At 49.5% G+C, this 21,973-nt stretch overlaps 10 protein-coding genes across 11 annotated transcripts; 3 read left to right on the top strand and 7 right to left on the bottom strand.

Moving 5' to 3' along the window:
* The first annotated feature begins 9 nt into the window (after positions 1-9).
* Positions 10-2,928, top strand: LOC117147100. Of its 2 annotated transcripts, XM_033313866.1 has the most exons (3): positions 10-392; positions 755-1,103; positions 1,610-2,928. In XM_033313866.1, the coding sequence occupies exon 3, from the start codon at positions 1,612-1,614 to the stop codon at positions 2,269-2,271; it is 660 nt and encodes a 219-aa protein (XP_033169757.1). In that variant the 5' UTR covers positions 10-392; positions 755-1,103; positions 1,610-1,611; the 3' UTR covers positions 2,272-2,928. The 2 variants fall into 2 exon arrangements, with proteins under 2 accessions (XP_033169757.1, XP_033169758.1); XM_033313867.1 differs by having other exon boundaries at positions 10-1,089.
* Positions 2,929-5,840: 2,912 nt separating this feature from the next.
* On the bottom strand, positions 5,841-6,644 carry LOC117147285 (period circadian protein). The gene has a single exon (XM_033314129.1). The coding sequence runs from the start codon at positions 6,544-6,546 to the stop codon at positions 5,968-5,970; it is 579 nt and encodes a 192-aa protein (XP_033170020.1). The 5' UTR covers positions 6,547-6,644; the 3' UTR covers positions 5,841-5,967.
* A 182-nt stretch (positions 6,645-6,826) lies between these two features.
* On the bottom strand, positions 6,827-9,107 carry LOC117148299 (uncharacterized protein F12A10.7). The gene is made up of 2 exons (XM_033315620.1): positions 7,511-9,107; positions 6,827-7,304 (listed from the first exon to the last, which is right to left on the bottom strand). Exons 1-2 carry the CDS (start codon positions 7,811-7,813, stop codon positions 6,984-6,986), a joined length of 624 nt encoding a protein of 207 aa, XP_033171511.1. The 5' UTR covers positions 7,814-9,107; the 3' UTR covers positions 6,827-6,983.
* A 90-nt stretch (positions 9,108-9,197) lies between these two features.
* On the bottom strand, positions 9,198-9,590 carry LOC117148302. Its single transcript, XM_033315622.1, has one exon. The coding sequence runs from the start codon at positions 9,497-9,499 to the stop codon at positions 9,287-9,289; it is 213 nt and encodes a 70-aa protein (XP_033171513.1). The 5' UTR covers positions 9,500-9,590; the 3' UTR covers positions 9,198-9,286.
* A 213-nt stretch (positions 9,591-9,803) lies between these two features.
* On the top strand, positions 9,804-11,646 carry LOC117148293 (60S ribosomal export protein NMD3). The gene is made up of 2 exons (XM_033315613.1): positions 9,804-10,848; positions 10,909-11,646. Exons 1-2 carry the CDS (start codon positions 9,920-9,922, stop codon positions 11,543-11,545), a joined length of 1,566 nt encoding a protein of 521 aa, XP_033171504.1. The 5' UTR covers positions 9,804-9,919; the 3' UTR covers positions 11,546-11,646.
* Positions 11,647-11,651: 5 nt separating this feature from the next.
* LOC117148297 (exopolyphosphatase PRUNE1) lies at positions 11,652-13,273 on the bottom strand. The gene is made up of 2 exons (XM_033315618.1): positions 13,133-13,273; positions 11,652-13,063 (listed from the first exon to the last, which is right to left on the bottom strand). Exons 1-2 carry the CDS (start codon positions 13,178-13,180, stop codon positions 11,894-11,896), a joined length of 1,218 nt encoding a protein of 405 aa, XP_033171509.1. The 5' UTR covers positions 13,181-13,273; the 3' UTR covers positions 11,652-11,893.
* Positions 13,274-13,498: 225 nt separating this feature from the next.
* On the bottom strand, positions 13,499-15,482 carry LOC117148296 (cytochrome P450 4ae1). Its single transcript, XM_033315617.1, has 4 exons — positions 15,207-15,482; positions 14,699-15,152; positions 14,111-14,643; positions 13,499-14,057 (listed from the first exon to the last, which is right to left on the bottom strand). Exons 1-4 carry the CDS (start codon positions 15,370-15,372, stop codon positions 13,720-13,722), a joined length of 1,491 nt encoding a protein of 496 aa, XP_033171508.1. The 5' UTR covers positions 15,373-15,482; the 3' UTR covers positions 13,499-13,719.
* Positions 15,483-15,745: 263 nt separating this feature from the next.
* On the bottom strand, positions 15,746-17,577 carry LOC117148295 (cytochrome P450 4d2). Its single transcript, XM_033315616.1, has 5 exons — positions 17,405-17,577; positions 16,931-17,317; positions 16,805-16,874; positions 16,188-16,747; positions 15,746-16,132 (listed from the first exon to the last, which is right to left on the bottom strand). Exons 1-5 carry the CDS (start codon positions 17,559-17,561, stop codon positions 15,801-15,803), a joined length of 1,506 nt encoding a protein of 501 aa, XP_033171507.1. The 5' UTR covers positions 17,562-17,577; the 3' UTR covers positions 15,746-15,800.
* Positions 17,578-17,622: 45 nt separating this feature from the next.
* LOC117148294 (probable cytochrome P450 4d14) lies at positions 17,623-21,069 on the top strand. Its single transcript, XM_033315615.1, has 4 exons — positions 17,623-17,726; positions 18,770-19,460; positions 19,613-20,069; positions 20,131-21,069. Exons 2-4 carry the CDS (start codon positions 19,298-19,300, stop codon positions 21,032-21,034), a joined length of 1,524 nt encoding a protein of 507 aa, XP_033171506.1. The 5' UTR covers positions 17,623-17,726; positions 18,770-19,297; the 3' UTR covers positions 21,035-21,069.
* A 161-nt stretch (positions 21,070-21,230) lies between these two features.
* On the bottom strand, positions 21,231-21,832 carry LOC117148300 (NADH dehydrogenase [ubiquinone] 1 alpha subcomplex subunit 7). Its single transcript, XM_033315621.1, has 2 exons — positions 21,662-21,832; positions 21,231-21,561 (listed from the first exon to the last, which is right to left on the bottom strand). Exons 1-2 carry the CDS (start codon positions 21,722-21,724, stop codon positions 21,310-21,312), a joined length of 315 nt encoding a protein of 104 aa, XP_033171512.1. The 5' UTR covers positions 21,725-21,832; the 3' UTR covers positions 21,231-21,309.
* Positions 21,833-21,973: the final 141 nt, after the last annotated feature.

The following is a 21,973-nucleotide window of genomic DNA, read 5'->3' as shown; positions in this document are numbered from 1 at the left end:
ACGCCGAGCACCGAGCAGCCGAAGAAGGAACGGCAGCAAAGACAAGCAAACAGCGAAGCGCTCTCCACTCTCCACTCTCCTCTCCAGGCCTCTCGCACCGCTCCCTCGCTCCTTATCAGTGGTCAGCCCCAAAGAGCGCGCATGGAGAACTCTGGGCGGGAGCGGGAGCGGGAGAGCGCCGCCAAGTGATCGGACCCAATCCGCTGTGAATTATAGGCACCTTATCAGTTTATAATATTTCGTACAGGTTTCGTGCTTCCAATTGTGTTGTCCGCATGCAAATAACACGGCACTTTCGGTCGGCAGCGGGGGGGGTCGGGGATGGTCTCGACTGCTTACGCCTTTCTGGCTTAGTGTTAAATATTAATTAACAAATTTGCTCGAGTTGAACTGTGCGTAAATCGAAATCACAACGGCCATAAAAAGCGAATACAATCATAGCAATCATTGTGTTTAGACCACACTGAGCACTATTATACTCTATTCCATGTCGAACCCCACTTCTTATTTCCTGTTCGCTTAGAAATGAATTTATTTTGCGGTGCACACGGATAAACAGTTATTTCCATCGCCTGCATTTCGAATTTTATCCGCTGCAGAAGACTGAAGCACAGTGTGGCAAACCCTATTACGTTTTCTGTTTTTAAAACTGTTTTTATTTTACATTTTTTTTTGCGCTTTTACTTATTCAAATTTTACAACCCCATCATTTTTGCTTTTCCCCTGCAATCGCAATCGAACTTTGCCCATGCAGCCTACTGCAGCTGAACTTGCAAATCGATTAGGCTCGCGTGCCACCCAAGCTGCAGCCAAAAGAAGTGCAGTATCAAGGTCGGCGATGAGACAAGTTCCCCGCGGGCCACAGCGAATGCCCGATGCTCTACGGGCTACGGGCTTGGTGGAGCGGTACATACAGCTCGCCCTCGTGAGGAGTCACGCAGTCAGCGAGCGCATTGGAAATCATACTTGACCGCGCTTCGCACTGATCGCATAATTTGCTGTACAAATATGTGATTTCTAATGCTAAAAATACACACCAGCCCCAAGACCATGCTGACCAGGCTGACTAGACTGGGCCGTCGGTCACAGGTAGGCCATCCGAGGTGAGTTGGTCGACCAACCCGTGATCCCATATACACGCCCGTCCTCTCCTGCCCTGGCGAACCCTTTCCCGCGCCGCGTTTATGGTTGTCGTAATGCGACAATATTGATAGCCGATTATGCCAGGCCATTGATAACGCCCTCGCTGGGAGGGGGATTGCGGGAGGGGGACCGGGAACGGGAATGTTGCTGGGAATCAATTCCGCATAGTGCGTCCGAGGGTGGTCATGCCACGCCCCATTTCTAGTTGATAAGATAGTGGAGTCCAGGCCGGATGAAATGGAGCGCTGCTGCAGGCTTGACTTGCCACAAGGAGCGAAATGGAGCCCCAGCAGGAACTGGGCCAGGAACATATATACATACATATATACCCGGTTGCCAAGTGTCAGCCGTCACAAGCTCCATGTTCATTCAAGCAGGCATATTTCACACACTTCGGAAGCCCGGAATATATTTCCTTCTATCCGTAAAACTAAAAAAAAAAAACTAAAAAGTATATATTTTCTAGTAATGGACATCTCCCAACCGGACGACCTATACAAGGAGGAGGAGACTGTCCGTCAGCCATCGCTCATACCGAGAGATCCCCTCGAGGTGTTCAATTGGATAGCTTCTTTGGATGTGGACAAGCTGGAGGACGAGACACCACCCGTCAGTTTCTACTTCGATTTGGTGGAGACAAAGGATGTTGAACTGGCCTGCAGTGTCAACACCGGAAAGCTTGTAACGCTCGGTTGTCAGACCGATGTGTCGCAGCCAGACTATTCATCCAACGCAACGTTGGCACCAACGGATCTGAAATTATCAATACCCGAAGATGCCCCAGCCTGCCCATGTCCGGACGCATCTGGTGATGAAGTATCAATTACTATATTTGCAGAAAGCGAATCTGAACCCAAACCACATGAGAACTCCGAGCGCCCACCGAGTCGCTCTTCGTTTTTCGGCATGTTGCTGAAGGCGGTCCTGGCACTGTCCGTGGTGCACACCCTCTATGTTCTGTCGACGATCGGCTTTGAGACCTTCAAGAACCGCGTATGTCAGTCATCTGCCCTGAATATGACACCGCCTCAGACTTCGTCGATCAGGGAGACAGTCGCTTCCCTGCCCGAGAGCATTTGGCGCAGTGTTGAAGCTAAAATGGCGAGCCTGCGAGCCCGCTTCAGATAAGTCCGCTCCTGGATGTCGGACTTTGTTAGTTTCAGCTTGGTTATTTATAAACCCATCCCGCTATTTTTACGCCTATGGCAGCAGTTGCTGTTTCAGTCGATTCCTTCGCCGTCGACGTCCACTGTTTGCTGTTGTTCTCGTTGCCGGCGGCGTTAGAGATTACGAGTAACACGGACTGCCCGAAAATACGGATTGCTGTTGTTGTGTACCCGGGACAACAACAACTATCCGGCCCAGCGATAAGCGTCGGAATCAACACGAATCTCGGTCAATAGCTCACCGATCCATAGCCAAATAAACGCCAAGCTGAGTCTCCAGTTCAAATCAAAATTTCTCGCTCTCCCTTGTGCCCTGCGTAAAATATTCCATGGCGCTGGTTATGCTACACCACCTAATCCGCGCATCCGTGGACAATGATCCCGCGCATCGGGCGGGCGCCTTATCGGAACCAAGCACCTTTCGCCCATTGTCGCCTAATAGGTGCATTCACTCGCCTCCTTCCCATCCGAAACGGAACTCGATCCCGACCGGCGTCATCGCTCTGGGCACTGCTACTATCTGATCACACCTGGCAATTGGGGGGGTCGTCGTGAAAGGCATTAATTCTTAACTAACCAAAAAAGCTCTTTAATGTATGAACAAAATAAACATCGTTGAAACAGAAAAAATAAGAAAGATAACCTGTGTAGTTCTTTAAGGGGATTTTGGCATAACTCAGTCAAAAACGGCCAAAAATGAATTCAAATTACTGTTTTGTGAAGCTAATGGCCAAAGCCAACGATCCTTATCACTTTTTAAATGGTTTTGGAAAAAAAAAATTTTCACCAATTTTCGCATTTTTTAAAAGGGGTAACATCATCAAAATTTGCGAAAAATGGTCAAAAATTAGAAATCGAAAATTTAAACGCTAATCGATTGGAAATTTAATTACGACTTCGCCGAGGTATGGCATTCCGTTTTCGGTCCATAATTTCGTTAGTTTTGAGCAAAATACTGAGTTTTTATGGCGGAAAATGTGGATTAAATAGAATTACCTAACTACCAGGTGGGGCTCATCCAAATGATAGCCATCTCCGTGCATTTGTAGAGCCTTCGTAGGCAAATTACGGTCTGGCCTCTTGCCTAGTACCAACTATTGATTTAATTGCAGCCGACGGCCAAGGAAGCGCGGGAATCTTCGCTGCACGTCAACGTCAAACGGGGCGAAAAGTCGGAAAATGAGCTGCCAGGAAAAGCGCAAGGCATGGGCATAATGTGAGCCGGCCCGGCTTGAAGTATGCATGCAAATTAGCTGACAAAACCAGATTGACATTCGGCAATCAGGGCAAATTGTCTGCATCGGCACCGGCCACAGTAGGTTCACTTTTTCCACTTTTCACGAAACATGCCGCATTGCCGTTTTCCCTGCCGCAGGCCAAAGCCAACTGAGCAACTGGCTAAAGGCACAGCCGAAGGCCAAGAGCGCGGCCTGCGAGTGGTAGTGTTGGTTGGGGAGGAGGGGAATGGGCGCCTTTTGGGGGGGTGGGGCTGCAGGACGACCCAAAAGCCCGGGGACTCATGCTGTCCGGGCGGGTCGTTTGCTCTGCCAGCGCCTGCTATTTAACATGCACTCGTCAGAAGCGCTGGGCCGCATTAAAATTGCAGTGTTGGGGGGCAGGACGAAAGCCGATCCAAGGGGCCGGACATGTACTCTCCGCAGCCACCTGTTGGGTGGCGCCTCCCCTGCGCGCGGCCATTAGATATGTAGAGGCACACACGGCACACAGAGGCAGTGCAGCCCATCGGGATCTCCGTTTGCAGGGAGTCATGTCGATAGCCCGGCTAGTACCTACCTGCATGTCTGGCCAGTAAAGTCAGTGGTTACTGTCGATACCCTGTATCCACAGTGTCACTAATTCGAATACCATAAGTGCTAATCCTGCGACCGCATCAGTCCTTCCCCGACGAACTGTCGCTAATTATGCACGGATTAATGAAAGACATGCGCTCTCTAGCGAAAACAGCAGAGTTTACACCTGCCACATCCACCGGAGGGGAAATCCGGTTGTACGGGTATGTGCCACTTAAATGGCGGGCGATCAACGGAGTCCCGTTGCCACAAGTGGCGCACAGCATCCTTCCAACTTCCATTAGCCAGCTTCCTGGCGCTCGTAACTGTACCATCGCTTTCTCTTCTGCCTGCACTTTCACTTCTGGCCTGCTTTCTCCGCAAACACAACCCACCACCCTCCCTCCACCTGGAGCGCCGCACGTGCCACGGATGTGTGTGTGACAGGTGGTTATATCAGTGCACCCGAACCCGCCCCCCGGCGTCACGTTCCCACTCGGTTACAATGTTACCATGTTGTGTGTATGCAGTTTGGCTATTTGCAGCTCTCGGACTACGGAGGAGCATGTCCGAAAAGCACTTCATTTCAGCAATATCCCCGGGGGATGAGGCGTACCGTGCAACTGGGTGGCCGAATATGCATGGCAAAGGGTTATATACGCAGACAAAAGGTTACGGGGGTCAAAGGTTAAACGTTTCCCACGTATTTACAAGCCTATCACTACAATTCCTGCCCGTTTGCGGTGTTAGTTCGGCAGGCCTCTGTCCAGAGATTACGTGGCACTGAAACCTCCTCGTTACTTCAACTGACCGAGATCCCCCTTGGAGTAAGGGGTATTTGCTACGTCCGAAGTGGGGTAGAACTACCTCATCACCGTGCACATGGCCACTTACCCTTGCACTTTTTGATGAACCGGCACGTGGCACGTGATGCTACCGGTCGATCCTTGGGTCACGGTCACCGATGCGGCTCGGGATGTCGATACCGATGCGCACGGTAAACGGATGCGGAAGCTGAGACGGGCACTTGTACCACGGAACACAGTAACCGAAGCTGTTGGATATCGAACCTGGGCGAGTAATTAATTGACAATCGCTTGGCCGTGGACTCCAGCGACCCGTAATTGGCGGAAGGCCGGCCATCCGCCATCCGCTATCCACTTTCCGTCGTCCGTTTGCCGTGCTCCGTACTGCCGAGCCGAGCCGAATCGGACGGGATTGAGTTCAAACCGCCGTTTTGGCCAGCCTGCCGCCCGAAAACAGTATGGCCACGTATTTTGAAATGCAGCGCCGATGCCTGCGAGCTTTTCAGCTTTTGAGGAAAGCTTTCGTGGAGGCAGCACCATTGGAGGCCACCCCCTCCTCCGCTTCGTGCGGCTCAAGTCACGTTGCACGTACCCCTTGGGCGCTTGACCAACCCGTGTTTCGGCCTCTCGTTCCACAACAGTTCCTTTCACTCCCAAGTGCCCACTCCACTGCGTCCACCTGTTGCCGGTGGCCATAAGCCACTTGTTGTCGTCTCCCGCTTACTTGCTCCTTGTGGGGAGAGCCAATTAGGCGGAGCCGCATTGCCCACTCGATATAATCCGATCGCACTTTCTCCAGATTAAAAGGTGACAGAACCTTTTACCGTAGTTAACCAAATCTATAAAATGTATAGGTTTCGATTTGAAGATGACATAAGCGACATATAACCTTGCAAACTATTATTATTAGCAGCCAATAAAAACTCATTTCTAGGTAAGTGGAGCATGCAATGGGTTACTATACTTGGTTACGTATACAAAATGTAATGATAAATGGAATGTGAAATGGGGGGCTTCGAGTGCAGCTGCGCTATGTTTTCACAACGCGATAAGCGGTCAGGATTAGACTCCACCCCTAGCCCCATCCTCCTCCTCCACCTGTTGCAGTTGGTCCTGCTCCTCCGGCTGGGTATCAACGGTATCGTTGGTGTCCGCATTCAGGTCTACCCAGTTGTCATCGCTGATTTCGTCAATGGTATCCGTGTCATCCACTACGGCCGCCACGCTCACGTCATCCGTGGAGCCGGAATTAGTGGTCCCAGTAGTTGTGGTGGCCGTGACGGCGGACGAGGGTCTCAGTATCTCCTCCTGAGTGGCCGGAGTCGGGGTCGTCGACGTGGTGTACGATGCGGAGGAGGGTGTCTCCGAACGGTAGCCCATTCCCGTAATGTACGATCCGGACCCAGAACCCGAGCCCGATCCAGACCCTGATCCGGATCCCGATGCGGTTTCCGTGGCGGTTTCCGTGTTGGAACTGCAACTTGCCGTTGTTCCCGAAGTGGAGGCGTCGTCTCCGGTGAGGGCATCCTGGGAAAGCCTGGGCCGCGGGGCGCCCTTGAGCTTGTTCTTCTGGCGGGCAACCTCGTAGTCCTTGAGATCGGACAGCTTGAGTGTGATTTTCTGCAGATCACGCTTCAGCATCTCGAAGTCGAATTCCTGATTTTTGCTGATGATCACAAAAACTGGTGATCACGCGCCGATCGAAATTAGAACAGTGACTTTTGTATAACAGTCACTGGGGCAATATCGGTTTATACCTTCACTGGCCCCCATAAAGTGACCAAAAATCACTTTTACTGCCATACATAAGCAATGTAATCGATTCTCTATTGTTAAGTAGGACTCAAACTTATTTACATACATACATATGTATGTTTATCATATTTGCACTACATCCAACCCAAATTCAAAGACATGCGAGTATGTATTAGATATTTGCAGTACATTTATATTGCGGTGAATGATTGGGGAAAACCAGTACATATATGTACATATACAAATGATGGTGCAGTGATGAGCATGGAGCGATCGAGAAAAAAAAACAGTATGCATTACGATCATGGGGTTAGGTGGTGGTCCTAGTAGAAGCCGTAGTGGCCATGGTGGTACGGATAGTAGCCGTGGTGTCCGCCGTAGTAGGGCGCCGCGTGGACGTATCCGTAGCCGCCGTAGTAGGGACTGCTCAGTCCGCCGTAGCCGCCGTAGTGACCGTGTCCATAGGCACCGTATCCGCCGTATCCGCCATAGCCGCCATAGCCGTGGCCGAACCCGTAGATGCCTCTCTTCTCTGTCTTCTTCTCATCCACGGCGGATGGCTCCGCCTCCAGGGCTTCAGGAGCGGGCTCCGAAACTGCTGCCCAGGTGCTCATGAAGCAAATGGACAGGATGACGAACACGCACTGCACAGAGAAAAAAAGGTTCGGTATATGAAACATTTGAAGCGATGTTAACAAGTGATTTGTTTCAAATTGTAGCCAGATCACTTCCAGCAATTTTAAATAACTTTCATTTTGTTGGATAAACTGTCACTCAAAAAAAAAGTCCTTCACTCGACGTTTGCTTGACCGGTGTCCTGGTATCCTGGTGTCCTGGTGTTGCTGCTTACCAAGAACTTCATGTTGCTGCTGCAGATGTTGCTGGTGGCTGTTGGCTGGTTGACTTGATGGGTTGGGCGCCAGGCGAGGTTTGTTGATGGCTGCCAGTGGCCCGGCGCTTTTATAGTCACCCGGCTTGGCTTATTGTTGCCAGTTGCTGCTACAGTTGCAATTATGCAAACTGACAATAACGGCGGCAGCAGCAGCAGCAGCAGCAGCAGCAGCAGCGATTGTTGCAGCTGAATTGAATGCATGACGGGTTGAGGACTTGAAACCGAATATTGTTTATGCTGCGGAGCCAAAAGGTCATCCATCCGCTCATCCGGCGGAGGAGGACTAGGCGGAGGATTGCAGTGGGGGGAGTGAGGTGGAGTGGGCGTGGAAACTAACGATATCGGTTATAATTGCCAGCGTAGTCGAAATTCTAAGATCCCAGGCTCGTTGGGTAACCGAAGTGGGGCAGCAACGCGATCCACAAGCAGCGTGCAACACGAGACCCTCGACGCGTTCCACAATCACCAAGTGCCCCTCTCGTACACGGTAGGCATATCGTATAACACTTTCACTGCCAGATCGAATGGCCTGCAGCCCCCAGAAGGGGCACTATTACCTAAGCTCGTTCAGAAGCTGGCCAAATGCTAGGATGCCACTGGCCCCGTGGGAATCGCACATGCGCCAGCATTATACACAAATTACGAACAATTGCACGTTTGGCAGCGTTTTGGCATTTTAATTAAGCTTCCAGACAGCTGAGATCTCTGCCAGATCATTTCCAATGCAAGCTCTTATCGAAAGAATATCCAAAGTGCACGACTTTTGCGGAGACCTCTGGCTTAAGGGGTATATTGGGCCAAGGATCGGTGACCAGGTCGATGGTCATTAGTTTTAATGGGCGTGAAACTTGGTCTTTCACGAGATCTTTTATTCAGAGGAGCAAAGCTTTTGCTTAATATACTAATGTTTTAAAACACTATGATAGCCATTTGGGTAGACGACTCGGTTCTCCGCATTCCATTATTCTCGATCACTTCCGTCTGCCGGGGGTACTTGCTACCCAGTACCCAGTGCCGTGCCCACACAATGAAGGACGACCTTGACCGCAGTGGCAATTGCAATTCGCAATTGCAGTCTGCTGCGGCTGTTGCTTTTGCTGCTCCGAGTTCCCAAGTCATGAATGAAGCAACGCCGGGGGCAACATTGTTGAATGAAGCATGCAAAAGATTTTCCCAATCGACGACGTCTCGCCATCTCTGGCCAAAAGTGGGTGGCACCGCCATTGTCTCCTTCTCCCCGCGATTGTTTTCGTATCCACATCGTTTAATATTTATGCTCTGCCCATTGGAGGTGAATGCACGCGAGACGCGTTGGGCAAGCGGAAGCCCAAGCAGGCAAGGGGTTTGGTCTACGAACGGGGACCTGGTCACGATCCGGAGATGACAACATATTTGATTGCCAGCTAAATTATAATTCTTGACTAAGTCTAGTCCGACGAACGGGTCGATGTTGATGTCGCTGTCGATTGATTGATTTCCCATTGTGGCCGACCAGTTTGATTTACGGCACAGACGGCTAATTGCGCATTGTTGGCTTGGTTCCAGGGTCAGATCTTGAATCTGGAATCTCACAATCCCACCGGGCCTGCCGACGGTCCTCTACTTTGGCCAGCTGTCCGTGGTTACACAACAACAACCGGCGTTGGCCGTTTTCAGCTGAAAATGCTTACATTTCCTTACAGTTTATTGCGCTTAACAGACATTTAACAATTAAAGGGGCGGAGGTGGGCGGGCCTAGTACTTCAGTTCCTTGGCCTTGTCGTGGGCTCCCTCGTCCAGAAGCTTTAGCTCCGCCTGCTGCTTCTCCGGTCGGATGACCGTGTAGTAGTGGTAGTAGCGCATTCCCAGGATGTAGGTGCCGTACAGGGTGACTCCAATACAGGCGTACACCGCGCCGCGGTGCAGCTTGTCCAGCAGCGAGTTGGTGTTAATGGGCTTCTTCTGCATGGCGGCAAATCCTTTCCAGGTCCGTAAAAGTTTCCGGCAGTCGAGTCCGTCGCCTCAGCTGGTCTGTCAGTGATGACGGCGGCGAATGTATCGATAATTGGGCGTACATTCGCTAGCCAATATAAGACTGAAGACAGTCGAATAAGTATTATATTTTTAAGAGAACGATAGGAAATCTTTCAAAATGTCACATTCAGCTTGGAGTCTCACTCGCTTAACATTAATCATTAATCACACTTTTAGCTACTCTAGCTGGAAAAGGCTTAACTTAAATCGCCGATTAATTATATCGCTGATCTCTGGCCAATCGATATACACCTATACGCACGTGTTTACAAATTTGTGTACTTCGTAGGAATTTCATCGTATTCTACAACGCCATTGTGAAATAGCTGAATCGAAGAGACCTCCGGAGGATTCATGGATCACGAATACGTTGGGGTTAGCCCGCTGGGCGCCGCGGATGGCAAGGGCGCCGCATCGAACGCCATCATCCTGTGCTGCGAGTGCGGAGTGGCCATCCAGCCGAATCCGGCCAACATGTGCGTCACCTGCCTGCGCAACCATGTCGACATCACGGAGAACATCCCGAAGCAGGCCGTGCTCCACTTCTGTCGTAATTGCGAGCGCTATCTGCAACCGCCGAACGAGTGGATACAGGCTGCCTTGGAGTCCCGCGAACTCTTGGCCATTTGCCTTAAGAAGCTAAAAGGCCTGAAGGAAGTGAAGTTGGTGGATGCCGGCTTCATCTGGACAGAACAGCACTCCAAGCGCATAAAGGTTAAGCTGACTGTGCATGGAGAGATCACCGGGGGAACTGTACTCCAGCAGGTCTTCGTGGTGGAGTTCACTGTACAAAACCAGATGTGCAACGACTGCCATCGGACCGAGGCCAAGGACTTCTGGCGCTGCCTCGTGCAGGTTCGTCAGCGGGCGGAGAACAAGAAGACCTTTTACTATCTGGAACAGCTGATCCTTAAGCACAAAGCCCACGAGAACACTCTGGGCATAAAGCCGGAGCATGGCGGCCTGGATTTCTTCTACGCCAATGATAACCATGCCCGGCGCATGGTTGATTTCCTGCTGACCATGGTGCCCGGCAAGGTAACAACCTCGAAGCGTCTCATCTCTCACGACATCCACAGCAACAACTATAACTACAAGTACAACTGGTCAGTGGAAATAGCACCAGTATCGAAGGACAGTGCAGTTTGCCTGTCTAAGAAGCTGCGCCACCAGCTGGGTAATCTCTCGCCAGTGGTTCTGGTCAACCGGGTGTCCAGCAGCATTCACTTGATTGATCCCCTGACTGCACAGATTGCAGAACTCACCTCGCAGGTCTATTTCAGGTGGGACTCCTATTTGACATAGGTTATCTTCGAGTAAGCCAATTTAATTGCTTTTTTCAGAGCTCCATTTGAGGCCATCTGCAATCCCAAGCAGCTGGTTGAGTACGTCGTAATGGACATTGATGTGATCATGGAGAAGGATCGAAAGACCTATCCTGGTCAAGGGCAGGTTTCCTTTAAGCACGCCCTCTGCGACATTTGGGTGGTGCGCGCCTCGGAGCTGGGCATCAACGATAACCCCATTCACACACGATCCCACTTGGGCCACCTGCTCAAGGTGGGCGATTCCGTAATGGGCTACAACACCGGAGAGGCCAACATCAACGATCTGGAGTTCGACAAATTGTCGACGGATGAAATTCCGGATGTGATTCTTGTGCGCAAGCACTACGATCGACAGACCAGACTCAGCCAGCGCGTATGGAAGATTAAGCATCTGGCGGCGGAGGCCACCGATGAGCGCAGCAAGTACGACTACCACGAGTTCCTTGACGATCTCGAGGAAAACGAGGATATCCGCGGTCAGGTCAACATCTATCGGGACACAAACAAGACGATACCAATCGAGGCACAGGCCGCTGGAGGTGATGTACCCCAGATCACACTGGAGGAGATGTTGGAAGACATGACGTTGGAGTGCGCAGACGACGAAATGGGCGAGGAGGGAGATGCCGACGAGACAGAGCCACAGTTGTAGTCCTTTTTTTTTATTAATCATAACGCTTTCTTTTACCCATGTATACCCTGTACATAATCGCTTTATCCATATAAACAACTAGGAAACTGGATAAAACTTAATGTGTGAATACTCTGAAACTGATTTGCCTTTATGTTACCAAGGTTGCAAAGTAACTTAAATTTGGAATACTGATTGCTTCCATATTTCATTCGCTTGCCTTTGACAATTTATCCTAAATGGAATATGGAAGCATCCTAAATGGGAAATTCTCTGTCTTTTTGGTGTAAGCTTAACGTTGGTAACATAATGGTTGCGCTAAAATTGTAGCTAAGTCTTGTCTAAGCTTCCGTTTGGCCTGATCTCTTCCTAAGAGAGTCCCAGCTGCGGCTTCTCCTTGAAGAAGTACACCTCGTCACAATCGCAAGCGTGATCCGCTTCCCATTCAAGCAGCGCTCGCTTAACAATAGGCAGGATGTGCTTTCTGGTGGCCTGGACGTTGTGTTGGCGCAAGAGGCAGCCGCCCATGAAGCGGGTGTCCACCTCATGAGGTCGCAGCTCCAGTTTTGGATCGTTAGACTCCATCAGTGCTTGACGGACGCGTTGAACGAATTGGCCTTGGCCGGAGAGAGAGATCAAGGCCAGGTCACGCTGCACCTGGCCATCGGCAGGTGATACATACATTCCTAGGATAACCAAAAGGTTACTCTCCACGCCAAACTCGCGAACGGCTTTTTCGGCGCCGCTTTTCTCTACAAAATCTCTGACTAGGATGGGCATTCCAGCTAAGGGAACCACCTGGCGATCGGTTTGCAAGACCTTCATATCCTTGCGCAAAACTTCGGTGAGAGTTAGCTTACTAATATCCGCCCTCGCAGCCACTAGCTCATCAAAAAGGCCACTTCTTTGAGCGTCCTTACGGTTAAGCTCGTTCTCCAACTTCTGTACCATGGCTTCGTCCTTTGGCCCGTAGCGCTTGGCCGCGGGTGCAAAATTAATTGTGTCCAGCACGATGGTGGCGTGCAGCAGCTGAGCCACGCTAGTGGATCTGGGTTGTTCCTCGGCCAAATACCGCTGGGCCACCAGAGTGGCGCAGGAACCCACCGAGGCATCAATGTCCAGTTGGCAGAGTGTTGGCAGCTGCTTGAAGGATGGACTGCTGTCCTCCAAGGGCCTGTGATCCAAAATTTCAGTAACATTTGGGGCCAGCGGGCTTACATGGTGGTCCACGAGAATAACGTTCACATCCTGGACCACTTCCCGGGGAATATCGTCTCGGAAGAGCAACACGGGCTCGGCAATCCCACATTTCACAAACAAGTGGCCCACCTCGGTTTTCAACGGGTAATCCCGGCGAGGAATGTTCAGTATTGGCACATAGTCGTGCTCCCTATGGCGCTGGGCGTAGACAAACGCCAAAGTGACGGCCGAAACGGCGGAGTCCAAGTCGCACGATTCGTTGCCCATTACCAGATGTAATTTACGGCCAGAAACGTCGGGAGCAGCTGCCCAGGCAACTGGTGAGGCCTCCGCCAGATGCTGCGCGAGAAAAGAAACCCTATTAGTGCTTGACCTTTCTCACTTCTGGTGCTCTTGCAGAATTCTCACCCGTCCCAAAGTGCCCCTGGCCTGGGCCAAAAATCGTAGAAAGCACATTTGTTAGGGAAATCTCGGAAAAGCTGGGAAAACAAACGGAGTATAGCTTCCATATATTTCAACAGTTGCGCGTATCGATTCGATGTGACATTTATCGATTGATCAGCGCAAAACTGAAATAAATAGCTTACTAAGCCAAATGCTCTATATGTATGTAAATATATAATGCATTTGTTTGTAACGCAGTAATATAATCTCTGATCGCTCGTTTACTGAGCTTAATCACATTAATTGGGTTTATTCCGCATTCTGTGCTATCAGCTGATCCCATTTAGTTTGCCTTATCAGCGCTTCTATTTTGGTTTAACTTCTGCTGTATATGTGATGTATAGGTAGTTTTATTTATATTGAATTCCTGGTATTAGTTTTAGACATTTAAATTTGAACTAATTTCTAGCACTTTTTGGCGGTGAAAAACTACACCTGCCCATCACTGCGTCAGCTGATTGTTTGCTGTTATCGATAGCGATAGCCAGATTCAAACTGTCTGGCGCCAGCTGATCCAAAATCGTGTGTTTTTATTATTGAATCCCAGATTCTTAATACAACCGCGACCGCAGTCCAACATTTACCCCGCTTTTCGAGCGCAGCACTATTTTTATGGATGGCTCCACATCGGCTCCCATTGGAAGCAGCTGGTAGTGGCGTATCACCTTGATCACCATGGTTTTCATCTCCAGAAGAGCAAACTTTTGACCAATGCAGTTCCTCGGCCCAGCGGAAAAAGGTATGTAGCTGTAGGGACTTTGTCTGAGTGCCTCTTCTCCTATATGCCTCTCCGGCTGGAAGAGCAGTGGATCGGTATAGATCGCTTCATCCCGGAGGAGCTGCCAGAGAAGTACGACCACATTGGTTCCCACGGGGATGTAGCCCTCATCTGGTGTATATTGACGGTTAGGTGAGTCTTCAATTTTCAGACCTTACACTCACCTATAAGCAAATCCTTTTCCAGGCAGCGTGCGACTGCCGGAATAGGCGGATAAAGACGCAGGGACTCTTTGATCACGCAGCTTAAATATGGTAACGCAGCTAAATCCGAGAGAATAACGCCTCTGGATAAATCCTGGCCGTAGTGCGTCCTCAGTTCCTCAACAAGCTTTTGCTGCACTGGCTCATGGCGGGAAAGTAGATACAAACAGAAGGAAACCGCTGAAGTCGTCGTATCGTGACCCTCAAAGATGAAAGTGTTCACTTCATCGCGAATTTGCTTGTCAGTCAATGGTTGCCCATCCACAGTTGCCCGGAGGAGCGTGTCCAGCAGGGCGTGGCGCTTTGTTGGCTTATCTTGATTAGCCTCCCTGGCCAGTAAACGGCGGCGCTGCTCTATAATTCCGTTGGTAAACTCATGCAGGCAGATGACGCCTGCTTGTTGCTTCCTGAATCCGCTGGGCCAGCACAGGCGAAAGAGGTGGGGAAAGAGGAGATGCGGCCTCATGAACCTGGTGGCCAAGATGTTGGTTAGACTAAAGGAAGATAGACGGTAAGAAACAAGGTAAATTAGAATATATTACAACATACTCTTTTACAGCGTGCACCACCTCAGAGTCAGCTCCTTGAGCGCCCACACTTACGCCCATAGCAGTTTCGGTGATGATGTCTAGGGCAGCCAAACCCACCAAGGGATAGATGTTCACGACCTCGTCGCCGTGCGACAGCGTTCTCAAACGCTCCACTAATATGCTGCTCTGCCTATCGAAGACCTCGACAAACTGCTCCAGGATGCTAAAGTGAAACGTGGGCGTAATGATCTTGCGCATCGTGTGCCACTCCTTTCCGCGACTCAGCAGCAGTCCATCGCCCAGCCAACCGCGTAAGGCAAAGTACATCGTGCCCTTTTTCAACTGGTGCTGACTTTGCAGCAGTGCATCGACATGTCGGGGCTCCGCTGTAACCATTACCACATAGCCCAAGACAGTGCCCATGAAACTGCGACCAAAACGCTTAACGTACTCGGCGAACTTATCATGCAAGTCTGGAATTTAATGCAATAAATATCAAATATTGAAGAGTGCAAACGAAAACTTACTGTCTGGCTGAAAACTCCGCATTTGCCAGGCGGCTCCTAGTAGAGGAACTCTCGAAACACTTGGCACAACGCCTTGCAAAGGATGGCGCAGCTCCTTTAGCGCCAAACGGAACAGCGAGACGACCAGGCGAGTCACCAGGAGGGCCACCAGCAGAACCACCAACATCTTGAAGTTCTGCAGCGTGTCTTAAGGAGCACTTGTGCTCTCGAGTAGCTGGCAATCTTATCTGGAGCACCACAAATGTGTTGCCTATTTATATACCTACCAAGCACTTCGCATTTATTGCTTGTAGCCAAACTTTATATAAGCAAATCCATTCGAATAGTGCGCCTCTGGCGAAAGAGAAACTGAGTGCGGTAGCACTAAGGTGAGCAGGACGGAAAATGCGAGGAAAACAACTACACAGCTGTTTTTCAGCAAGAACAGCTGACCAAAACACATACATATGTACCTGTGGTCATTCATATGCACATACTTACGTATTGCTGAGAGTATTAAGATAATTACCCAGCAGACAAAATAGTTAAATAAATATTTCTATACACGTTTATTCTAAGCAATGAGAGCTGGATAGACCCACAAGAATGAATTCCTTAGGCGCGCGGTTTCAAGCCAAGATGAACGCCGTTGGCCGACCGCAGGACGATGTTCATCGAGTGACGGGGCTCAGGACCCAATGGCAGCAGCTCGAAGTGGCGGAGCAGCTTGCTGACGGTGCTCTTCATTTCCAGCATGGCGAACTTCTGACCAATACAGTTTCTTGGTCCAGCGGAGAAAGGAATGTACGCATACGGATGAATCTGCGGGACATCCGTCTCGAATCTCTCAGGTCGGAACTCATCGGGAGACTCGAAGTACTCAGGATCACGAAGGAGAACAAAGATGCCCATCGTAAAGTTGGTGCCTGCTGGAATACGCTTGCCACCTGAGAAGAGCAATATGTTTACCTGAGATTGAAGAATCTCTATGGAACTTCTTACGTATTTCCACATCCTCGGCGAACCAGCGACCGATCATGGGCACTGGCGGGTGCAGGCGCAGCGACTCCTTAATCACGTTCTCCATAAACTTCAGCTCACCCAGATCACGAAGGGTAACTGGGCTCTTTCGATCCTCTCCGAGGACGTCGCGGATCTCCTGGTGCAGACGCTGTTGGACCTCCGGATGCCTTGAGATTTCATACAAACAGAATGAAATCGCCGAGGTAGTGGTGTCGTGGCCCTCGAACATAAACGTGTCAACCTCTTCGCGGATATCCTCATCGCTCAACGGAGCGCCATCGATTGTGGACTGCAGCAGCACATCCAGCAGAGCCATGCGTCGCTTTTGGCCCAAGCAATTAACTTCCTCCTCTGGAGTTGTCTCCTTCGAGTTGTTAACCAGCGTTTGACGCCGCTCGCGGATAATGTTCTCGGTAAAGTCGTGCATTACTTTGATAGCTTTGCCCTGGCGTTTAGCTTCTGTTGGCTGTGTTAGCCGGAAAATCCAGTCCACCCGCTGCCAAGCGTGGATAAAACGTTTAATCAAGATGTTGGTGACACTGCCGCAAGGAAGAATTCATCAGAACTGTAGGCATTCCACCTATCATTACACTCACTCATTGACAGCCTGGACATAGGGCAGATTGGGATTTTTTTGGGCATAGATTTTTGTGCCCATTGCAGTTTCTAAATGGCGAATATTAAGCTATTATAAATATTTATTAGACTAATGGCAAACTCACCTGCGATTATATCCAGGGCAATGAGACAAATCACCGGAAAGATGTTAATGGGCGTCTTGCCGTCGGCGCGCGACTGAAGCTGCTCCACCATCACGGCGCTTTGTTGGTCGAATATCTCGACGAACTGCTCCAGTATCTTGAAGTGAAAGGTAGGCGTGATGATCTTCCTGCGTCCATGCCACTTCCTGCCCGTGCTCATCAGCAATCCATCGCCCAGCCAGCAGTTAAGTAGCTTGTACAGATTATTCTTGGTTATATGCTGCTGGCTGCTCAAGACGAACTCAATGTCTCGCGGATCTGTGGAGAAGACAGCCAACTGGTGGAGAATCCACACCCTGTAAAGGCGACCGTACTTGCGCTGGTTCTTCTTGACAAAGTCCATAATTTCTGCAGATTATTATTGGGAGTGATTAGGGTTTGCATTAGATTTGACCAGATAACAAACTGTATCGATGGACTGGAAGTTAAACTCACGTTCAGGATCTAGACCGCGGTACATGAGCAGGTTGCCCAGGAAGGGAAGTGGCCGCGGACCCGGCAGTATACCATTGCCCCGCCTGCGCCAAAGGAAATCCCACAGCAGCAGTGTGGCGAACGCCACCAGGAGGAGCACGCCAATAACACCCAGCATTGTGCGTCGAACGAGAAACGCCGTTCTACTGAGCGATACTATAAATAATATAAGCTTCGTGGGCTGTTAATCTGAATTCTACGCCAGCTGAAAACCGTAAGAGAGTCTGCTGACTAAGAGAACTAAACCGTCAGGTAATCTGCTTTCTGCAGCGGGCAGCTGGAGGTAAGAAAACCGGACGAACCATTTACGAATGGAGTTTATAGCCTTGTCAGGATGATGCACAGTCTTTTTGTTGAGAGGTCATGCTTAGTCGGGTAATTTAAGCTTATGCCCAGCCATCGTGGGTGGTATAACGAATGGTTATTGGAGCTAGACCGTTTCAAATATATTCCAAATTGGAAACTTGTAAACCAATTAAATTGTATACATACAAATGATGGGTCTTTCATTGTCAAGTCCAATCAGAATATTCGAAAGGGGTATTTAAGTGATCTACCCTGCTATTTCCAGCCTATCATCATGAATATGCCCCTTCATTCACTGCATGACAATAGCTGAACCCATATCCTCTTATCAGTAAGAGTAAGTGTCAAAGGTGAATGGGTCAACCAGCCTATCGAAGATATCGTAAATTTGTGGTACAAGTTCCAAGATCCGTTGCTCCCACTCATCTACTATACACAGAGTTTAATAATTTGCTTAGTAATGATTACCAGGCAGTTGAGAGCCCTTATCAATTCCACTCGTCATGCTTACTTGTAGACTAGAGGTAAACATTGGATCACATACTGCAGTGGACAAGCCATAAAGATATCAACTCAGAATATCTATTAACAATTAAAATAAATGGTTTTTTGAAATCATCAATGGAACCATCGATTTGATATAATAACTCAAACATTATGTGTAATGGGATATGAGTTCAATAGTCCAATATCAATGACATTTGTACCCGCTCGTCGGTTCGAGAGGTGCACTATATAGATTTTTCTAGTTTGACCTGTTATGGAACTGCGATGCTCTGAGTTTTCCACCTAACTTTGTAGATTTAAGAGAGCTGGGTTGAAAGGCAGATTGATGCTGTGCATATTGTGCTGCATAGTTTTCAGCTTGTAAGCAGTTCGAATTGTTAAGATCAACTTGTAATCAATAAGTTGATAAGAACGTTGGGTTAAATACTATGAAACCCAGATTATCTCAGCATAATTTCTAGAGCCTATTGAATTTGTGGGCTAATTATCTATTTAAATATTTCCTTTTTTTAGTTCCAAGAGTCGAACAAAAGCGTTCGATCTAATCAGCACATCCCGAGTGGTTCATCAATGTATTAATATACAGATAGCGCCATGCGAACTTTCCCAGGCCCCGCCTAAATCCCACATCGCACGTTGGCGGTGGGCGGTGGGCCTTATCAATCTGAACTTCCGATCGGGCCAAAGCCTTGGGTCACGGTGAAGAGGCACTTTTCCGTTCCTTCGTCACAGAATGTGCGCCAACGGATCTCGAAGATCCTTATGCAGATCACTTAACATCCTTAAAAATCCAACTGACATGGCAGCTGGAGGTAAGGAGAGCCCTCGCTTGACACACCGCCTGGTTTTGACCCCGGTCATAGTTTTTGGCCTTCGCGTTGGTTTTCGGCTTCATTCCACTGATTGTGGACGCCTTATCGCAATCCGCGCCGGCTACAAAACAGCCCCGCCGCCGAGGAAAAACAAGCAGTCGATGGCCAACGGTGCCAGCGTTGATACATCCATCCCATTAACAACCCAGAAAACCGAAACCCAAAAAACATGTATCTAGAGCTCTTTGTGATTTTCCTAGCGACCGTTTTCGCGTGGGATTATATGCGAAACAGGCGGCACAACAAGATGTACGTCGCCGCTGGGATACGAGGACCCAGGAGCTACCCTCTGGTGGGAAACGCTTTCATGTTGATTAACGAGTCACCCAAGAGTAAGTCATGTCCGTTAATAACACGGTTACAACAATACATATTCCCAAGACTGCGTTCCTGACAGTTCAGTTTTAAAAATTTTTTGATCTTAAAATCGTTGTTTTTAAAATCACAAGATGGCTAAACAAATATCAATCCTCTTCTCTTGCAGCTATCTTTGATCTGCAGTCCCGTCTGATTGCTGAGTTTGGTAAAAACATAAGAATGCAGATGTTGGGCGAAAGTGGCTTTATGACCGCTGATTCCAAAATGATCGAGGCGATCATGAGCAGCCAACAGACCATTCAAAAAAACAATCTTTATGGTCTGCTGGTCAATTGGCTCGGCGATGGGCTGCTCCTTAGCAAAGGGAAGAAGTGGTTCCGCCGCAGGAAGATACTCACACCCGCATTCCACTTTAAGATCCTGGAGGACTTTGTGGAGGTCTTTGACCAACAGAGCGCAACTATGGTCCAGCAGCTTTACGATCGGGCGGACGGCAAGACGGTGATAAACATGTTCCCGGTGGCTTGCTTGTGTGCCATGGATATCATTGCGGAAACGGCCATGGGTGTGAAAATTAATGCTCAGCTCCAGCCGCAATTTTCCTACGTTCAGTCGGTCACAACGTAAGTATTACCACACAGTAACTATCGGCGGGCTTTATTCCAAATGAACACATCTTTTTAGTGCCTCTTCAGTGTTAGCTGAACGCTTTATGAATCCCTTGCAGCGCATGGATTTCTCAATGAAGCTCTTCTATCCCAAATTGCTGGCCAAGCTGAATGATTCCGTGAAGAACATGCACGACTTCACCAACTCGGTAATCACTGAGCGACGCGAGCTCCTACAAAAATCCATTGCCGATGGAGGAGATTCCGATGCTGCCCTCTTGAACGATGTGGGCCAGAAGCGTCGCATGGCCCTTCTTGATGTGCTGCTGAAGTCCACCATCGATGGGGCTCCGTTGAGCAACGACGACATCCGCGAGGAGGTAGACACCTTTATGTTCGAGGGCCACGACACTACGACTAGTAGCATTGCTTTTACCTGCTATTTGCTGGCTCGACATCCGGAGGTTCAGGCTCGCGTCTTCCAGGAGGTCAGAGATGTTCTCGGTGAAGACAAGTCGGCTCCAGTTACTATGCAGCTACTCGGCGAGCTCAAGTACTTAGAGTGCGTGATAAAGGAGTCTCTGCGCCTGTTTCCCTCGGTGCCGCTCATTGGACGCTACATTTCCCAGGACACCGTACTCGACGGCAAGTTGATACCCGCCGACTCGAATGTGGTCATTTTTATTTACCATGCTCAGCGCGATCCAGACTACTTCCCTGATCCGGAGAAGTTCATCCCTGAGCGTTTCAGCATGGAGCGCAAGGGCGAGATCAATCCATTCGCCTATACTCCCTTCTCAGCGGGTCCGAGGAACTGCATCGGCCAAAAGTTCGCAATGCTCGAGATGAAGAGCACGATCAGCAAAATGGTGAGACACTTTGAGTTGCTGCCTCTGGGCGAGGAAGTCCAGCCCGTGCTGAACCTTATCCTGCGCTCGTCCACGGGAATCAATTGTGGCCTCAAGCCTCGCGTCTATTAGGTGTTCCTGGATTGTTTTTTTTTTTAACTAGTTGTAAGATGGGATCTGTAAATATTTGAATAAAATACTTGTACATAAAGATATCCAGTGATGGATGGTGTTTTTTCGGCGATTGGGGTTTCGAAACATTGTAGGCTGGTAAGGGGCATCTCACATGGCCCTCCATCACTGGATATACCAATGCACGCATTCTTGATTCAATTTGATTCTATATTAGCTTTAACCGGCTCGTACTACAACTCAAAAAAAGGCGATTCCCGCGGTGAAGCGGCCCATTAATCCCAGGCATAGACCTTGCCGGGAGTGGGCAGCTTGGAAGACGGGGCCTTCGCCGCTTCCCCAGCCTCTCCCGCCAGCTGCTTTTGCTGCTCCACCAGGTCGATGGGCGGCAGAACCTCGCGACGTCCATCCCGCTGGCAGTAGTAGTTGGCCGAGAGTAGATGCGATGGGCCATCTGGGATTTCCGGCTGTGGCTGGGTGCGATCGGCCAGTCCGTCCTCGAAGCGCAGGGCCAGGTTGTGCTCCCGCTGTAATTGGCGTCCAGATTAATGAGATATTCGCATTTTCCGTCTTATATAACTGAGAACCGAGTTCTCTGCGGCCGCTGTCCAAATGTCGGATACTTACACCCAGGAGGAAGGCCCGAATACGCTGGATTAAAGGCGACACATCACGGCGCAGGGCAGACATCTTCCGTTTGTATTATTCTTCAAATTGAGAGACCACTGAATATTTTGGTTTTATATTTATTTGTGAGGTCCAGCCCTGTCGTCCAATCGATATCAGCTGCTTGAAATTGAGTAGTTTCATCGTTAATCGATACCCGCGCCTCTTCTTCTTAGCTTTGCTTTGCTGCCCTGCAGTTGATATACTTATCGATAACTATCGCGTCGAAAAGTTGTTATAATTTGTAACGGCAAAATGTGGTTTAAGTTTGTA

The sequence above is a fragment of the Drosophila mauritiana genome, chromosome X, assembly GCF_004382145.1.
Source record: "Drosophila mauritiana strain mau12 chromosome X, ASM438214v1, whole genome shotgun sequence".
Classification (NCBI taxonomy): domain Eukaryota; kingdom Metazoa; phylum Arthropoda; class Insecta; order Diptera; family Drosophilidae; genus Drosophila; species Drosophila mauritiana.
This window is presented reverse-complemented; position numbering and strand designations above follow the sequence as displayed.

Coding starts and splice junctions, on each gene's coding strand:
- LOC117147100 (XM_033313866.1), top strand. CDS start 1,612: ATGGACATCTCCCAACCGGACGACCTATACAAGGAGGAGGAGACTGTC.
- LOC117147285 (XM_033314129.1), bottom strand. CDS start 6,546: ATGCTGAAGCGTGATCTGCAGAAAATCACACTCAAGCTGTCCGATCTC.
- LOC117148299 (XM_033315620.1), bottom strand. CDS start 7,813: ATGGATGACCTTTTGGCTCCGCAGCATAAACAATATTCGGTTTCAAGT. Junction 7,305..7,510: donor GCAGCAACATGAAGTTCTTG/GTAAGCAGCAAC, acceptor TTCTCTGTGCAG/TGCGTGTTCGTCATCCTGTC.
- LOC117148302 (XM_033315622.1), bottom strand. CDS start 9,499: ATGCAGAAGAAGCCCATTAACACCAACTCGCTGCTGGACAAGCTGCAC.
- LOC117148293 (XM_033315613.1), top strand. CDS start 9,920: ATGGATCACGAATACGTTGGGGTTAGCCCGCTGGGCGCCGCGGATGGC. Junction 10,849..10,908: donor ACCTCGCAGGTCTATTTCAG/GTGGGACTCCTA, acceptor TGCTTTTTTCAG/AGCTCCATTTGAGGCCATCT.
- LOC117148297 (XM_033315618.1), bottom strand. CDS start 13,180: ATGTGCTTTCTACGATTTTTGGCCCAGGCCAGGGGCACTTTGGGACGG. Junction 13,064..13,132: donor CCAGGGGCACTTTGGGACGG/GTGAGAATTCTG, acceptor TTTCTCGCGCAG/CATCTGGCGGAGGCCTCACC.
- LOC117148296 (XM_033315617.1), bottom strand. CDS start 15,372: ATGTTGGTGGTTCTGCTGGTGGCCCTCCTGGTGACTCGCCTGGTCGTC. Junction 15,153..15,206: donor GCGGAGTTTTCAGCCAGACA/GTAAGTTTTCGT, acceptor ATTAAATTCCAG/ACTTGCATGATAAGTTCGCC. Junction 14,058..14,110: donor GGAAAAGGATTTGCTTATAG/GTGAGTGTAAGG, acceptor AATATACACCAG/ATGAGGGCTACATCCCCGTG.
- LOC117148295 (XM_033315616.1), bottom strand. CDS start 17,561: ATGCTGGGTGTTATTGGCGTGCTCCTCCTGGTGGCGTTCGCCACACTG. Junction 16,875..16,930: donor TGCCCTGGATATAATCGCAG/GTGAGTTTGCCA, acceptor TTCGCCATTTAG/AAACTGCAATGGGCACAAAA. Junction 16,748..16,804: donor TATGTCCAGGCTGTCAATGA/GTGAGTGTAATG, acceptor TCCTTGCGGCAG/TGTCACCAACATCTTGATTA.
- LOC117148294 (XM_033315615.1), top strand. CDS start 19,298: ATGTATCTAGAGCTCTTTGTGATTTTCCTAGCGACCGTTTTCGCGTGG. Junction 19,461..19,612: donor GATTAACGAGTCACCCAAGA/GTAAGTCATGTC, acceptor CTTCTCTTGCAG/CTATCTTTGATCTGCAGTCC. Junction 20,070..20,130: donor TACGTTCAGTCGGTCACAAC/GTAAGTATTACC, acceptor ACATCTTTTTAG/TGCCTCTTCAGTGTTAGCTG.
- LOC117148300 (XM_033315621.1), bottom strand. CDS start 21,724: ATGTCTGCCCTGCGCCGTGATGTGTCGCCTTTAATCCAGCGTATTCGG. Junction 21,562..21,661: donor TTCGGGCCTTCCTCCTGGGT/GTAAGTATCCGA, acceptor CGCCAATTACAG/CGGGAGCACAACCTGGCCCT.